This window comes from Apteryx rowi, unplaced genomic scaffold, assembly GCF_003343035.1.
Source record: "Apteryx rowi isolate R43461 unplaced genomic scaffold, aptRow1 scaffold_144, whole genome shotgun sequence".
NCBI lineage: Eukaryota > Metazoa > Chordata > Aves > Apterygiformes > Apterygidae > Apteryx > Apteryx rowi.
In genome coordinates this window covers 219,357-238,178 of record NW_020447686.1, presented here as the reverse complement: position 1 = coordinate 238,178, position 18,822 = coordinate 219,357, and the positions used below count along the sequence as shown (strand labels likewise).

General features: G+C 40.9%; 1 protein-coding gene across 1 annotated transcript in view; it reads left to right on the top strand.

Annotated features, from left to right (window-relative positions):
* CLYBL (citrate lyase beta like) overlaps positions 1-17,552 on the top strand; it is a 179,604-nt gene extending 162,052 nt beyond the window's left edge. The window contains 3 exon segments of the mRNA XM_026058183.1: positions 1,172-1,296; positions 16,957-17,040; positions 17,042-17,552. Coding sequence (XP_025913968.1) covers positions 1,172-1,296; positions 16,957-17,040; positions 17,042-17,089 — 257 coding nt within the window. The 3' untranslated portion in view covers positions 17,090-17,552.
* Positions 17,553-18,822: the final 1,270 nt, after the last annotated feature.

Here is an 18,822-nt window from a genome sequence, read left to right as displayed (position 1 = left end):
GTTCCTGGCGGATCCTGCCACTGCATTGGGGCCGTCGGAGGCCCTCGGTGCCCCCGGCAGGCTGCCCGAACCGCCCTTGCTCGTGTGAGAGGGTGCACTGGTCAATGGGACTGCGCAAGGGAGGAAAATGGGGCCGCCTGCGCACACAAGGCTGCTTGCAGGATCGAGCTCGTTGTTGTAACTGGCTTTGCTGCGTGGTGGCAAGAAAATGCATTTATTTTGTGTCAACGTTCTGGAAAGCGGGGAATTAGGGCATCCTCTCTGTATTCAGACACTTCTAAAGCAACGTACAGATAATCGTGCAGAAAACACACCAGTCTCTTCAATTCCCTTAAAAATGAACTAATCATGGCAAATGCTACACTGTCAAACAAATTAGATATGTATTCCTTTTCATGTAGCTAAGTACAATAACAGATGAACATGTATTATGTGGCTGTTTATTCACATGTGAAAATCTCTAGTAAAAAAAGGCAACATATATTTTTATTTTCTTAATGCATACTTTTACAAGAAAGCATTCAGAAGTGCTTAATAAAACTTCAAGATACCTCTGATAACTGTTTAATATACCTGTAACTAAATATATATGGCAACGTACCTGCAACAGCTAACTATTACAATAACAAGAATTTAAAGAACAACGAGTATTTGATGATGCTAAGCTAATACTGAGAATTTAGGGAATGATCCTTATGTTACTGTTAACTTTTCAGTTCTGCAAATCTCTCGTGATGTTCTTCAGATCTCATTTTCTGAACATACTTTATTACAGCTTATGTATGTGTGGCTGGAGCCGCTATTTATATAGCTAAAATTGAGAGATGCTTTCTACTTAATTGTTATTGACTGCACTGGTCAAACAATTACACCTGAAACGACAAAAAGATGATGTATGGATTGAAATGGGAAGGGAGGGGGAAGAATTGTGGGTTCTTTCAAATGATATTGAATGCAACAACTGCTCGAGATATTTTTGTTCTTTAAAAAATCTGGCAAAAGACTACCTGCACGTTGTCCAGTTTAAAAAAAAAGAAAAGAAACCAAGTAAAATAATCAGTTAAATAGCAGAAAGTCTATGAGGCATATGAGAGCCTCAAGTGGTTGGAACATTTTGTTTGAACATCTGTTTGTCGATGCATGATTCTGGTGTTATTAATCTTCTTTGTAGGTAAGCAGGTGATTCACCCTAACCAAATTGCTGTTGTCCAGGAACAGTTCTCTCCAAGCCCTGAAAAAATAAAGTGGGCACAAGAACTGATTTCTGCTTTTGAAGAACATCAGCGATTAGGAAAGGTAAATATTTTGTTAATACCACATAGTGGAAATCAACTTTGAATAATATTTAAAATTTAGAAAGAGTGATGATGGCTGCTTGTGTTTATGTTAAAGTGTGCTGTAACTGAGAGTAGTGCTCGTGAAATCTGTAGCTGGCTAGAATATAGACTGTGTATTTGTTAGAAATATGGCACGTCCCAGTATGTTTTCAAATAGACTGGCTACCTTTTCCTCCCCCTATTTTAACTTGAAATCTTTGAGTACATATGTCTACACGCGTATCTCTGCAGCATCAGTGAATTAAAACTACTTCTCAATTATGTTGTAGAATCAGGGTGATGCTGTTATATGAAAATATTTGCAATCAAAAGGCAGGTATCCTGGGAGAAGACTCAAACTGCTTGTGCAGGCATCATTTATGGAAAGAGAAAAACAGATGATTAGAAATCCTTGGTTTTCTGAAAATCTCTATATTGGTAAAATTATTTCACTTTTAGGGTTTGATCCTGGAAGTATCCCTACTAGTGAGTAAATTGACTTTTGAGCAAAACTGTTTGCAGGCTCTTAATCATTAAAAATGGGAATGTTTTATGTGCATTTGTATCAATTGCTGGACCTGAAATTTGGATAGAGTAGAAAGCAAATTAACACTAGAATATGATTGTTCCTAATTTAGTGCATCATTGAGTCTCACGTTTCCTGCTCTGTGGGTTTCTGCTATGTAAATATTGCGGTGGTGATGCACAATCTGTCTCTACTTTGTGCCAGTAATACTTAAATTAGGGGTCGCCTGAAGGAAGATTTTATGCTAGTTGCGGCATTGTCAGTTAATTATCTTAAAGGTTATTTGCTATAATCCAGTTTGCCTCTTTTTGAAAGAAAAAAAGTTGCAGCTAAATATGTTTATCTTAGTTACAGCCAAAACCAGGATAGTTAAAAAGCAAAGTCCCGATGTCAGAATGGCTAGTGCAGATAAGCAGAAACGGTTTACATGTGTTTGTGAAGAATTCAAGTGGGAAAAAAAAGCATCTTCGGTAATGAAGTTCAGTATATAAGCCTGTGCATAGATTTTCACTTTCTCCAGTACTATATAAAGGTCTTCTGTACATTTCTTTGCTTTCTGACAGGTAGTAATACACTAGAATTTGTGCCTTCCCAGTTTTCCTACATTTCTAATACCACAGATGTTGTATATTAGAAATTCTAAAAAAGGTCAAAGCAGAAATTATGCTTTCATCTCGGGATAAAAGTGTTACAAAGTATTTGGTCTGCCCTTCTCTATACTAGGCGATCATATCCTGTCTATGGTATTTAGGTGTTTCTAATATGTCCATTACGATGATATTTGGGTGCCATCCTGAGCAGTTATTTCAAGTCACTAGTATTATGTTATATTTCTGCATGTCTTTGTTCTGTTTTCCCTTGATTTTTAAGGGTAGTTGTCTTCATGAAAGTGATTTAGAAATAGAAAATGTATGACTGCTTTTGTACATTATTCTGATTTACAAAACTTGGATCTCTTACAAAAGGCATCATTATGAACATGATGCTAGTGCAAATGTGTATGTAGGTAGATGCAGAATGAAAAAGTCAAATGACAGACTCTGCCAAATATGGTTTGTGTTTATGACTTGCTTAATATCAGTTCATCTGAATTTAATGTCAGAAACTCATTTAAGAAATACTCCTATTGTTTGAACTACTGATGAGGAGAAGGGGTTAAATTTAACTATGGTACTAGTATCACACAATACTGAAGGCACACAAGTTTAATATTTAAGGATTCTGTCTTAGGCAGGCATTATTCTTTGGATTTGTTTTGAAGCTCTTATTTTATTGACATAGTGCTGGATTCTTTATGGTATCAGCCCTTTATGATTTTTTTTTCTTGTAATAAGTGCTTTTTAATTAGGTTCTAAGCTTCTATAATTATTCACAAATACAGATTTGCTGGGTTTGTGGCTTGGGATATTTTCTTTAACCCACCAGGTTGCATGCTTCATATATTTTTGCATATAGTGGTCTATCAGAAAGAACAAGGATTGTCAGGTTAATCTGTGAACTTCTGGATCTTGTGTTATTTCAGTATTGCTGGGCTTCATAACAAAATCAGAAAAGCAGTTTTCTGTGTTGTGTTTCCTGCAAACTTCTTAACTGAGTTTGCATTTTGGTATTATAAATATGTCAGTAAGCAGAGCTTGGGCAGTCTGATTACTTAACTTTTTCCAAAGCAAACATATCTCACTGAGGGAGCCTCTTGCTCTGTGTCCTAGAGACATGCTAAAATGTAAGTAGTAACTCTTCCCATACCACCTCTTGACAAATACTGCACACACTGGTTTTAGAAATCCTCATGTCCCAGTGAAACATCTCTTCTGCCTTCCTTTTCCTTTTATTATATTAAAATGTTCATGTCTGTAAGACTAAAAATACAGCTGTGGTTAATATGGTTGAGACTTGCATGGTTTTGCTAAGTTATTAATCAAAGTTGAAAGCCTGGAAAAATAAATTTGAGGGATTTGTGCAGCTGTTTGTGTGGTAGATAAATTACTGGTCTTATGTCTTTGGGATCATAGATTGTTGGTAATTGGCTTCAAAGTTTGATGCCCTTACTCAACAATATTTTATATTAAAATACAATAATTAAGCTTTTATAATTGATTACAGTTTGAGAGATACATTTATCACAATAATCTTTCTTTGAGAGAAGGCTGAACCTGGCTACTTCATCTCGGAAACTAAAATGCTTTGACATAGTAGTCCCCGAATCTGAGTAGTGAGATTACTAAATATTAGAATCTGCATGGGATTTTAGATCCTGTGACAGTGTCCACACAAAAGAAAATCTGAGATTTTTCTAGCCTAAGTTATTTGCACTTACATTATGGAGATAGTACTGTTTGGGGTATGTTTTGGTTTGGATTGTAGGTTGTTTTGTTTTATATTTGAAACCTAACTGAAAAATAGCATATCTAGAAAATGAATGGTACCACTGCATTTGGGACAATTAATAAACAAATGTTAAAAAATAAACATTAAATTATATATTTTATACAATTACTTATGAAAGCTAAATGCTGTCTTCTGCCTAAAACTTTGAGATCCAAAAATGAAAAGTGTTAAAAAGTATTGGCGTTGTATAGTTTCAGTATTTTTCCAGTAGAACTGCATTACTACATGATGTGATTCTCAAAATTAAATTCAGCCTAAAGAAAGCAAGGGTAGCTGTTGGGAAGATCTAAACATAAAATAAATGTCATAGTGTGTTCAAAAATGAAAAAGAAGGGTAATAAACATTATTTTGGTAGTCTAAACCAGATTCTGCTCTAAATATCTGAAGTATTTGTACTGTATTGAATAGAGAAGTGATCTTATAAATCCAGATGATCTGAGTCCAGGGGCAGAGTTAAAGGGGTAGAGTCAGTGGGAGAAGCTACTAGCTTGTTGCAAGAAAAAAATCACACTTCTATTAATAAAAGCACAATACTCTTTACTATGTAAGTTAATGTTGTATGAAACTTACTGCTCTGTTTCCATTATCAGTACATTGGATACATAACTATAATACCTTATATATGGTGTTAGTGTCTCTATATGACAGGAAACAATATTGAGCCATCTGACTTATAAATACATCACGTACAATATCATTATTGTAACGGGATCTTCAGGAATTGTCTGTTTTTAAAATAATATCTGGGGAGAAGGAAAAGCTGAAGGGTAAAGTAAAAAGCTAATTCCACATTTATATCATGTACTAACTTATAAATGCTTTACGAGAACCTGTACATTAAATCAGGGAATAGGGGACTAAATACTGCCTCAAAAGTCACCTGTCAGGTAAGGATTATTTAGAGTTAAGGTAATTCATTCACAAACCCCAGCTCTCATAGCAGTTGAATATTTTAGATTCCAAGGGGCAAAATAGAAGAAATATCTGTACATGCCATATATGACTGTGAGGAGTTCTTGGCAGGCCTCTGGCATATGTTTCTTGTATTATATTCTGTGCATCAGGTATCATGTTCTCAGAAGCCTAGGAATAATATACATGAAGTCAAGTGATTTGCCAAACTATACAGTTTCTTTCATGGACCTTTCTAGGGCTATAAAAATCTTAGGAATGCATTTATTTATACAGCATCTACCCAACAAAGGAATGGAAATTTCCAGCAGCGGCTCTGTTATAATAGTCTTTGTTTAGAAAAAGCGAACCCAAGCTACTGTATCTTGGAAACGATGGCGACTTGTGCTTGGGCCTGCTCCAGCTCCCACCGAGGCCAACGGAAGACATCCGCGACTGCCTGGGAAGGGGCTCTGGCCCTCTGCGTGCCAGTCCCACTGCAGGAAGCCCCGAGCAGGGCTTCCTGCTCGCTAGCCAGGCTCGCGCGCGTCCCAGGGATGCAAGTGCCGGCCGTGGTGCTGCCCCTGGCTGGGATGCCACCGCGCCCCAAACAGCTCCCACCGAAATCTCAGCACTGCACTAAAGCCAGGCTGCCCCGGCTATCCAAGAGCATCTGGGTGAGGCCACCCATTCCCGACCCTGGGGATGCCGCGTCCCCTCATGTCGAGTGTTATAACGGGGCGAAGGCTACGGGAGCAGCCCAGCTGCAGCCCAGCCGACGGCAGGGATGTGCCAGATTCCCCATCCCCTGGTGCAGGACAAATCGCAGGCAGCGCTGGAGGAGCTGCCAGTCGCGCTGGACACCAGCCCAGGAGATGCCAGCAGCACAGGGATACCTGCACTGGGAAAGCTCCCACTGGGCTGCAGCGTTGCCAGGCTTCGGTCCTGGTAAGCAGGGCATTGGCTGTCATTTATGGAAATAAGTGATGTATATTCCTCGCACATGCAAAATGGCAAATTCCGGGATTTGTGTTAAATTGCCACATTTTGCAATCTTCAGCCATAACAAGTACAGGCTCAGGTGTGTCTCTCAACATAAATGGAGAGTGCTGTGGGGATTTAGTGCAGGCCACTGTTATTTTAAAATAATTACTTAGAACTTAATAATAACTTATTTAAATAATAACCTATTTATGTTTATTATTTATTTTTTAAGTGGCCATGTAAAATTTTATTGTGAAAACTGGCAAATAAATAGAGATAGAGAAAGCCCATATTAGTAATCAAAGACTGTATAATTTATTATCTGAAAAAGGTTTAAAAATGTGGTTGGCGTCACAGTTGAAGGCTTTTCTCTTCAAAAGACCCATCTGGGGGCAAATTTTGAACCTTTATAGTGGAGCAGAAGGGAATGTATTAGCTAATTGCTTGTGCATATACTGGTTCCTACACTGGCACAATCAGTCTTGAGGGAGTTATGCCAGGTGGGGAGAGCATGAGACAGATTTTCCTATGTGGGGCTGCAAAAGCTCCTAAGCAGGGCAGAAACTCATAAAAAATATTTGCTTGCCAACCTCCCTCCAGCAGGCATTCAGTGGATCATAATCTCTTTTCCTCCAGTCATTAAAGACCTGTGTCCGATACTTGGGGGTAGGTGGACTAGGATGGCGCTTTGACATTTCCACCACGAGAAGTTTCTCTGTGAGCTGGGAGCAGGCGGACTATGGCTGTGCTGCAATAACCTTTCCACCCAGAGGTAGCTCCTGGAGGAGGCCACTGCTGTCCTCCAAGACATGAACCCCGCAAAGGGTGCAGGATGCAGCCCCTTTGGGGTACTCCTTAGCACAGGCATAACCTGCCAGTCTTCATCAACCCAAGGTATGCAGCGTCTTGGTGCGAGCATGGGTACGGTTGTACCGCTTGCTTTTGGGCAGCCGCACTGGGCAGACACGCTCTCACTGCCCAGCAAAACTTCGCGTTCCTTTTCATGGCTGTGGTGTGGGGCTTAGTGTGGACACCTATCCACTGCAGTGCGAAAAACCTGCTCAGCGCTACGCGAACCACAGAGGCAGCTACCCACATTTCAAATCTGTGTTTAAAAAGTATTAATGAGTCCAATGGTGCTCATGAGCCTTGTTACAATTTCCAAAGCCGGGTCTTACAAAAGATATAATGCTCAAACCAGATGGCCCTTTCTAGGGCTTACTGGGGGAATTCAAAAGTCTGTATAGCCAAAATATTGTTTCAGCTAATTTAAGTAGCAGCAGTCTTACTGCTTCTTCACTTCTCTGTTAGCTGGTGTTTTCACAGAATAGGAGAAAGCTTTTCTGCAAAAGCTCTGTCAGCTGAAATGGAGAATCTCAGTAAAAAATGACTGTTTAATCCTACTCAGAAAATGAATCTGAAAGTAGAAAAATATAGAATACAAAAATAATGGTGATTCCATTGTTGTTGACAGAAAGAGCTTCACTGTTATTACTTTTCTCTCCTGCGTTGTATTTTATGGCTACCTTCCCCTTCAGTATCGAATGCCTTTGTGTGTTCTGTAGGCATTTACTTCCAGTTGAAATTTTCTAGGCTATATTTAACAAACTGCTCCCATGACTGTAAACCTCAAGTTAGTTTTAAGTGACTTAATTAAGGGCAACTGAGGATACTAAAGTCTTAATATTAGTTACTTTTCATTTTTCCATATAATAATAGTGATGCTCATGGGGGGAAAAAGGAATGGTTGGATGTGATGTTTGTCCAGGAAGCTGCTTTTGTGCTGTAAAATAAATATTTGCTTGGCAGCAGCACCTCCACCAGTGTGCTCTCTAGGATTCTCCCCGATATGTTATGAAAAGCAGGATGGAAACTAGTTTGGCATATTCCTGATTTCTAGGGCTCTTTTTTCTGATTCTTTAATTTCATTTTTTCCTACTCTAGAGGAGCACACAGGAAGGCAACAACCACAATCAAAAGGAAACTAAAGAAAACATGAGGACACCAATAAAAAAAMCTCATGTCTGCCTTTCATTCCGGAGTCTTAAACAGGTTGTTCTCCTCTCAATGAGAAACCCTGGTGGTTTGAAGCAGTTTCTGGGGTTGAACCAAAGAGGATCCACTGGCCCATCCCAGCCTAAATGGCTGTCCTCAGTGGTTCAGGCAGTTTGCCGGGCTGTGAAATGGAAAAACAGCCTGTCCGGCTCACAAAGCCGGGCAAGCCCCACATCCAATGGGCTGGGAAAGATAGTGTCAAGTGGAAGAGATGACACACTTCAAGACTGATGTAAAGGACCTCGTAGGTCCCTCTTCTTCTTCATCTTTCCCTGCCTCATTATGGACTTGCGGGATCAGGAAGTCCTTCCTGAACACTTTCTGTCAGAGTTCTTACACTGCTGCTAGGGATTTATTTGAGGTAAAAATTAATCTGTATTTCCTGTTGTTGCTCTTTCTCAACCTTTTGCCTCATCCCATCTGCTCCAAGAGGGAGAATCCTATCTCATAAAGACAGGCTGCTGCCTACGTCTGGCAATATGAACTGATATATCCTCTAACCTAACACTAATTCTAGTATAACACTGGTAAAAAGAAACAAAAAGTAGCAATAATTAAAGTTTCCTTCATGTAGACAAGATGGCTAGAGAGACTTGCTGATGTGCCTTTTTTCCAGAATTCCCTCCCTTCCATCCCTTAGTTCAATAGATCACAGAGACCCACTGTGCATCTCCTCTTGCCAACGAGAAATTTTAGACAGATCTATTCAGGGACCATTTATTTTCCCCGGAGATTTTTTGTGTATTCACTGAGTGTGAATTTCCTTCGCATATCTTACTACAAAAAAGCAATGAATGTAAAAGGATTCCTGGGTTTGGAAATGGAAATATGTAACCAGAAAAGTTCTGTTTGTATATCTTGCTATTTGTGGTGTCTTCAGTTTGTTATATGTGACTAGTCTAGTTATTTGGCATCTTTCCTTTCCTACATACTGCAATGATGTGAAAAAAAGGCTGAGAGTTGTTTGTCAGTCTGGTTTGGAGGCAGGAGAGGCTATTTTAAAATATTTTCTGAGCAGAGAGAAGTGGGAGGCATTATCTTGTTATATCCTGAAAAAATATGTTTGGTCATCCCAGAGATCCTTGAACATCTCCTAGCAGCTCACTAAACTTCAGAAGTTCTTCAGCAAAAGTAGGAAACGTGACACAAAGTGATGGCTTTTTGGCTACAACTTGCAGATGAAAATATTAATTAAACCTGCATTCAGCACCATCCATCACAGCTGCTAGTTTATTTCTTCCTCTAGACTTCCCCAAAATATGGTTTCAACCTCCTGTTTCAGGGGAAAGTCCTTGCTTTGCAGTTAGGCTAATCACTCCTCCCCCAGGCACAGACGCACTTCCATTTGCTGGGAGCAGGACTCCTGTCTCTTTTGTTCGTATACCTGTATGTAAAGCCAAGCATTCTTTTTAAGCCCCAAAGCAAAGATTTCCACATTTCCTCCACAGGGGATTGCTTAAAGAATGTGTGTTTTCATTTAATCCTAAGGGAAATTATCTTCCTTAATGCCATGCTTTTTAGGGGGACCCTTTGCTATCCACCTGCTTCCTTCTCTCCTCAGAAGAGCAAATCTGCCATTCTTCCAGAACACAAGCCTTTTATTTCCTGATAACAGTTTAACATTATGCAGGATTAGAGATCATGTTCTCAAATCTGGGCAGATTTTAGTGGGCTTATTCCATGTATTTTTGTGGTCTCAGAAAAGACACAACTAGACTTTGGGGATTTAGAAGTGGGAGATCCACTTAATTAAAATGGAAAAAAAAAAAGTTTCTCAGCTAATTCATGTTTCTTGCGCCTCTGGAGTTGAGGATGCTTGTCTATACATGTTCTCCATTTCCCCTCGTTAGAGGTACGCAAGGTTTGCACTGGCCAGCTGGCATTGCCAGTTCTGCTCTTTTCCATTTAGCCTGGCATCTGCCTGGGACTGCTCGTACAGGTCATAGGGCTTGCAAGGGGGCTTACATAATTACTTATTTAGACAATGGCTGTATTCACACACAGCCTCTGGCCTGGGTTACCAGAGTGGTATGGGAGCTCTGCTTGATTCACAAAATCTCCTAATGATGAAGGGGGTGGAGGAGAGAAGGGAGGCTGCCTCTCTGGTCCCCCTACTCCCATTTCCCCTAGGTCCTAGATGCACGTCCTCTCAGCAAAAAGCCAAGCAGGGCGAGGAGGTAACACTATTGCCACACACACGTTGCAGAGATTTGGTCTGCAAAGGCAACTATTACTAGCCAAACTGGTAAGAAGACTAATTGAAGAAAAATACATCTTCATCAGCGGGGAACTATTTCTAACCCCGTGTCAGCAGAGTGCCACCAGAGGACTTCCCATCACTCTGGAGTTCATTCCCCTTCTGAGCAACAGTCTCTTTCCTATTAATATGGCCATACTGGTACCAGGTCACCTAACTGGTGGCAGAGGTTTTTTGAGAAGTGACTCCACAAGCATTAGACACTCCCCATCTTAGACCTATCTTTAATTCAAAATTCAGCAGCAGGTGCTTTCTTGTCAGTAGTGGAGTTTCACAGAATGATACCTTGGCTTTTTTTCCTTCTCTTTCACTCACCAGTGGGTCCAGAAGAAAACTGATGATCCTAGAAAAAATTTATCACAAGTACTCTGTACTGGCCAGAGTGTGCTCATTACACAGACTCCTTTCTGGCCATGCCAAGGCCTTACCTACTCACCAGGGTCCAGTAGTACCTCCAAGCCTGCCATCTAAATCTCCTGACTACATTCACAAAGTAAACTCCTCCTGAAATACTGGCTGTCTCTACATAATGGTCCAGAGTATCCCATACGTCGACATGCACATGTATGAATATAGCACTATCAGCTATATTCTTTCATGTGATACAAGACAATTGAATTCTTTTTCTGCTATAGACCAGAAGCTTAGTGTAGATTTTATATGTATCGTTAAGAAAGGTTTGACTATTGTCACCATGGGAGTTAAACTTGTTGGCTATATGTATTATGAGATCTGGTAGAACAGACCATCAAATCGAAGGTTTGTTAGCAAAGGCTCATCAGTGGTCAAGGTAACCCAATAACAACAACGGTGATTCCCAAAACACAATGGGGAGTTCTCACAATCAGTGCTCACATCTGGAATTGTGTCTGTAATCAAATAGGAAATTGTAACTTATAGGACTTATCTGGTACTTTGGAATTTATATACTTGCTACACCTTAGGAAAGCCAATCCTCAAATCCAGCACTGATTCAGATTATAAATGGTTTCCAGTGGTCTAAGAACTGAGGGTCTGCAGTAACACTCTTAGTGAGTTCATTACTGTCATCCAGATGGGCATAGATAGAGACATACAGATAGATAAATACAGAAAGCGCAAATGCTGAGGAAAATGCCACAAGCACTCCCAGGTGAGGGAGTACCTCTAATTCTTCGATTTTGTTAGCCAAAGGGGACTAACTTGTCTGATCACTGTCCCACATGTCCCAGAACAATTATTATTTTACTTTAATTAACTCCTGTACTTTAATCCAAGCCACAGCTCAGAGAGAAGTGTGTCACATAACTATGAGATGCCTTAAGTGTTCTGCATCCTGATAGTTTTATCCAACCTGTTTCTCTAATTTCCTCAGCAATACATAATGAACCAAAAGACTGTGGGAGTAAAACCCCACATAACATCACATATTATATAAAAGGTTTCAGGAAAGTTGAGGAAGTTGGCTGTTTGGTTTCTTCTCCTTTCCTGGTTCCCCCAGGAAAACTGATCCCCAGCAGATACAGAAATCATTGACTCTGAATCCCATCTATTTACTTTCTAAAAAGATAAAATGCTTCTTGCCAAGAGAAAATTCTACTCTTTTGATGAAATGGTAATATAGATTTATGAAGCTCTTAACTATTCCCGAAGTTTTCATGGAGTAAAAGTTCCTGGATGCTGTCTCATACACACACACACATGCACACACAGACAGAGATGGTCTCAGTGTTCCAAGAACCACTGTGTTAAAACGTTCATCTTTTAGCCTTGGCATGTAACAGACCAATGCTGAAACTCTTTCTGTGACTTCATGCATTTCACTTGTTATAGGTGAAGGAAATCTTTAAGGATGGCATATACATATGGCATGTTCAAGAACTGTGTCCAAGATCCAGAGCAACACATGGCCATAATTGTCTTCTAAGCTGTCAAAGAACAGCCACCAATTATACGTTGAACTTTGTTAGATCTGTTGGTTTTGGTAGTGGCTACATTTCTCCACAAAGAGATTCATAAGGTACAAGCATAAGCCCTGTCAAGATCATGTGTTACAAAGTTTGGTTCTGAATGTCCTCAATCTCTCAGTCACCTGGAAACTTATTCCATTAGTTATTCATAATGCTTAACTTGCCCCCTTTTTCATATGCCCATTTGTTTTGGCTCCTGACCTGTGAAAATGACTCTTCTCTGTCACCTCTGCATTATCACTCCCTTTGTCTGTGGGCTGGATCTTTGTATCGTTTGGGGCTGACCATGCTCGATTCTCTTTTTTCCAAGTCTGTTATTTTTTTGTTGTTTCCTTCTGAAAAATCAGCAGCCTTCTATAATTTTAATTCCCTTCCAGCTGTTTTCTGTGTTTGCCAAAAGCCCTCTACGTTCCCTTCTCAAAGCACTTCAGGACATTGTGAAATTCAAAGTAGAGCTGTTAAAACCTGACTCGCCATGGCCTGCATCTTGCATAAATAGCTGTTACGTTTTTTAATGTTACTACTGTTTTAACAGAACATTAAATGTCATTGCGAATTTATTGCATTCAGATATGGCATGGTGCCTGGGGGATGCAGCAAGTTGCACAGTACTGGTCGTTCATCATTCAGCCTGGAGAGGGTGGCCTGATACAAAAGGTGGAGCTGGGGAGACGACTGCTTTGTGCACACTGTGGGCAGGTCCAACAACCCACAGAGAGAAGAAGAGCTAGATGGGCCTGCCCTCTTTTTATTTCTGAGTGCTATCCCAGAGCTATCCACAAAGGAAATATCTTTGAGTTTTTCCTCATTTGTCAATCAACTGGGAAGACCTCTAGCTAGTCTGCATAATTACCCAAATGGGAAATGTTGCCCGTTCACCTTTCTTCCTTGCTTTTTCCCTGGTATTCCCTGATAGTCTTCCTGACAGGGGCACACAGCTCTCAGGCTGAGCGAAGTCAAAGGTTGTACAAATACAAACTCCTCTCCTGTGTTGTGCTGTCTTCACAGCTGTTCACTTTAGGCGAGCCAAAGAGCTCTTACAGCTTCCATACTCTACAAGCTGGTGAGTGCAAAAGTCACTGTAATTCTCATAACACCTTTAGGATGTTCAGAGTATTGTTGCATTAAAAACAGCCTTGGATAAGGAAAGCAGAATGTGTGCTGGATTACCTAAAATGGATGTAGTGTTTTTGGCCCATAAATCCATCCATTACACAAAAAGGCTGTGGTCCCAACTTGCAGGGCAACGACTGCTGCAGTTGTCCTCAGTTCCCTCACCTCTCATGCCTTCCAGGTTACTTTTATATAGATATATTACCCTACGACTGCGCTCACCCACCACACCGGCTCAGGCTTTGCCTTCTGGCTGCTCCTTTTCCCAGCTCCTCTGTCAGTCTTTACGTTGAGGACCTGTTACTTCCAAGGGCATGTTTTACATGTTTGAGTCACCTGAAGGCAGGAGGCTTTCTGAAAAGGCTCCCACTGAATAATTTATACCGACGGTGTAGAGAGTGAGAACCAAAACAACACAACACAAGTGATCCAAACCCCAGCCTAGCTGCGCACACTAAAAGTCATTTCAATTCACACCACAAGTTTCCTTAAGAACTGACTTCTGATCCAACAGTTTAACTATTGGAAGTCTAAGCACAGGCTGGAAATGTGAGATTATTAAGAAAATTAGCCAAAAAGAAACTTTAGCTCTATGACTAAATTAATCACCAGGTTAACACTATCAAAGTAAATGGTGTTTATGGAAAGTCTTGTTTTCTTTATATTAACGTGAAAGAAAATCAAAAGAATGTTAAAGGCAAATTTCATCTAACAGAATTGGAAAAGAGGGCATGGGGACAAAGCTATAATTACTGGTATTTCCTATCTGTTGAAACCTGTGGGTGGAAAGTGTGGCAATGAATAGAGTATATTCAATGGCATCAAAATTGGTTTCTTTTTCTGGACTTTAGCTCAACACTGCAAATTAGCAGGGAGAAATTAAGCCTGAGTGAACAGGCAGAGAAGCCAACTTCTTCATGTTACTCTTGACTGCTGGAAAAACACATTTTTTTTCTTTCAAGAATTCAAACTAAAACCAATCAAAATTACAGATGCACATTAACAAGGGAATATACTGCATACCTAAAGTGGTTCAGTGTTCACATGTATATCTACTGTTACCCTGTTCTCCTTTTTAAACTTAAAACATGTTATTTTAATGAACAGAGGACAGACCTGCTGTTTAACTAACTTCTGCTTTCTAAAAAGACGTTTTGGCCCAGATTCATCCCGCTCAACTTAGGCACCTACAAAGGTGCCTAACTTAAGAGCATCCTGTATACAGTCAGTGGAGAGGACAGGACCCTGCAGATCATGATTGAGTCTACCCAGGATAGAATTGCCATTGCTGCTGCCTTTCTCTTGCTGTGAACTATTGCCAGTACTGAGAATAACGGTACTCCTAATTCAGCCATTTTACAAAGCTAGGAAGGATGATTCCAGACCTTAACATTTCTCTACTTACCTCTGTTACCCTGTCTGCAAATTTCTCTTTTAAACAATAGCTATTATTTGACTGAATACTTACAGAGAAATAGCCACAGTTAAAAGATGTTTTTCTTATGATGAAAATACGTATCTTGCACTAACCAGAACTTTCAGACCACTACATAGATGCAAATTTTTCTGAAGAACGATTTACAGAAGTCCTATGTCATAAAATGATTACTTAGCTCCTAATTAATTTTCACAACAATTAATAAATGGAACAGTTTGAGGTTGCATTTTCTGTAAATGTTTACAAGTGAAAATGGCTGAGATACTGCAAAGATAAAAAGTATATTATTATTATTATTATTACTTATGTAGGGTTGATTGGTTGCTCTGTAAATGAGAAATTAGATTTGAAGCATTTATCATTGAGTATCTGTCAGTCCCATTTTTTTCCAAGCCCGCCTAAGATATTACAAGCTGCAGTATGAAATACTTCTTAGAATAGAATAATAGCTTTAAATATTAGGCTTTTAATGGCTTTAATACAGCATGTTCTCATATACAATAATATTCAGTTGTATTAATTTACTGTTTAGGGTGGATTTTTGTCTTAGTTGGCATAAAAAGTGATTTAGTATTTCATTAATGCTGCTTCAGTCAAGCTAAATATGCCACCAGAGCAGCACCGTTCATAAAAATTTTTGCAAATGGCTTATATTTTCACTTTATTTATCAGATTCCTCTATTTAATTGTTATCAATCCTTACATGAAAAACAGAAAAAATAAACTGCTTGCTCTACTCTGCATTTCTCTTCCCATGCATGCACGTACACACATGCAGCTATCTTTCCTCACTCTGTTCTTGGTTAGTCTCACTCACTGTCAAATCTAAAATCAGTCTGTGATCTTGTATTGATTGCAGCAGGACATGAAAAGGGAGCAGTACTTCACAGAGACACCCCACACAATGCTGGAGCTGGGCCTTCAATTCTAAATTCTTCAGGGGAAGAAAATACTTCTTTGTTTTTTCAAGAATGTGTCAAAGTACAGTCAGAATTACAAATAAGATTTTTTTTTTGTTTGATTGCTGAACTTTGGAATATCTTGTTGCACAGCATTTTATCTTAAAAATTCTATTTCTTCAACACAAATGTAGATTAAAGCATCCAAAGCAACAAGTCAGGTGTGGCTCTACTTAACACATAATGTTTCTTCTGTTTAAGATTTAACTGCAATCTACAGTTAATTATTTTACACCTGTCACTATGGTACCAACACAAAATCCTTGGAAACAGTGACTTCTAAAATCTGCCCTGACTCTGGGATCATCATTGCTGTGACATGTTGGCCAGTTCTGGAGTAATTCTGGGAAATTCTCTATATGTACAGTGTTCAGGTGGGCTTTGAGTTGTTAGCAGAGTAGATTTGGGAAATATTAGCGCAACAGCCATTTACTTTTTCAGTTTTCATCCCACCACCTTACTCTAAACACAGGCCCAGTCTATCTTTAGCACAGGAGACTGAAGGAAAGATGCAGCAGCACAACCTTGCAACGCACACCCAAATGCGGAAAAGAAAACTTCCCTCCACCTGCCCAGAAAAGCTCATTTCTGTTTCCTGATGAAGATAACTATTCGTCCTATTCGTTAACTGGCTGTAACCATCGACAGGCGGTTTTGCACCACCCCTGTGGCACCCGCACACACAGCCGCAGCTGGACGCTCACCCTGAGGAGCCGTGCCTGTGAGCCGCCTGCCTGGCCTGGCCCCCACGGCCTGGCCGCTCTGTGCCCTGATGGGTTGTCAGCTAGAGAGGCTAAAGCAGGCAGGCTACATATAGGGCTTTTCTCTTTCTCTCTCTTTTTGCCTCTTCTTTCAAGCACTCAACTCCCAAGCACTCAGCTCCCACCACATTTCTTTTTTAATTTATTGTATTTGCCTCATGTTGGTTAGTTTGTCCTGTTCTAAAACTTGTTCAATATTCCTGTGGGATCTAACATTTCCTGCCTTGCGGATGTGTTTTAAAAAAAAAGGAAAATGAAAAAAAGCAAATGACAATTTCCAAAGGTCTTTTCAGGAAGTTTATATTCTCTCTTTTCCAGGGAGCCTTTACTTTCCATGGGAGTATGATAGACATGCCATTACTGAAGCAGGCACAGAACATTGTTACGCTTGCCACAGCCATCAAGAAAAAATGATCTGGTAAATGAAGCTCTCACCATGTGGCCACAGTAGCTGTTTTAAAAGATGACTATACTTCAGGAAAAAAATTAAATATATCAGGCTTAAGCAGAAATTCATTTACATTTTGCAGATCTGTCATAATTACTTGCCAGAACTGCTAATTACTAAAACTATTCGAGACTGAAACCACTGCTCACTCCTGTATGGCCCATGTACTCATAGCCTGCAATGAAGTCACATCACTGACTGTGTGTCATCACGATAATTACTACAAATGCAGGACTATGACTTCACTTAAGGGTAAAAGCAAAACCGTAAGCTGTGAGCTCTGTTAAAATAACAACTGAAAATCAGGTCAAATCACTTCTATTTTTATTTATGCTTCTTCCTGCTCTCACGTAGAAGCCCCACCAGAAAGGGCGAAGTCTTGAATAATCATCCACCAGTTTAAATAACTGTGATGAAAATTATTACCCTGTGTGGACTTCTCTTCCCCCCCCCCTTTCTGTAAATGTGCAACAACCATTAAAAATATTGCTCCAACAATGCAAGACTCTTGACTTTTTCTTAAGTGGTTGCTATTCAGACCATTTCCTCCTGGAAACGTGGAACCCGGGAAGGGTTGGACAGCAATAAACTTGTAGTTTTCAGAGGCACAATGCAGCAGAACTTGTGCATATGGTCTCGAGTCAGATTTACATCACATTAGGGATACAGCTACAGGTCATGTGGGCCGTGTGGTTAACGGGCTTAGTAAAGCTGTTTTGAAGAGGTTAACCCAGCTTGTAGTAAGGGTAAATAAACATAACAACCAGGCATTGTCCTCTATTCAGCATGTACACTTATATGGAGGGCTAAAGGGTATTGAAGCTGCAGAGGATCAACTTGTGGTTGCCAGAGGACTCCAATGAAGTTTGAAACACCAACAATCAGAGATTTTGTTTCTGTTCCTCATTAAATCATGAGCTTTTGTGCTCAGACTATGAACGACTGTTCCTTAAGAAATTAACAGAATGGGAAGTTTTAAACTATGCACCAACCTTTTCATGACCTACACAGCAGCAATGCTGCTGCACTTAGACAAACACCGCGGGGAAGGCTGTTCTGTTTATTTAAATTTGTAAATAGAAAACAGTTGTTTTTTAGTTTCATTTTTCACTGCCTCCATGGCCATTTTACGTATGGAGTCACAGTGGCTTATTCCTCCCATCTGCTCGCTTATTCTGTTTCCCCTCCGTCTCCGGGCTGCATTTTTAAACATTTTTGTTATTTTTGTTTTAATTAAGAAAAAGAAAAAAACACAGTGCCTTCACGGCGCTGCTCGTGGGGTAGCAGCGGGGCCAGCGAGCCCGGGCGCGCCGAGGGTCCCGCCTCGCCGCTGCCCTCTCAGGAAATGGCGGCGGGGCCCGGGCGAGCGCCTCCCAGGGACACCCCCGGGCCGAGAGGCGGTGGGGTGGGTCGGCGTGGCGGCCGAAGCCGCCGCCGGCGAGCGGGCTGGGAGGGCAGGTCGGGCAGCCGGGCCGAGCGCTGCCTCCGCCGCACTCCTGGAGGAGCGGGACGAGACGCGCTGCGGAGCGGAGCGCGGAGGCGGCAGGGAGACAGCCCCGAGCTCGCTGCGGGGCTGAACCGGGGACGGCTGTGCGGCCGGGGACGCGGAGCCGCCCGCGGGGAAGGGGGCGGTTGGCAGGCGCGAGGAGCGGGGCCGGGCGGGGCCTACCGGCAGCGGCGCGCGTGGCGCTGCCTCAAGGGGAGCGGCGCGAGCGACCGGTAGAACCGTTACCAGC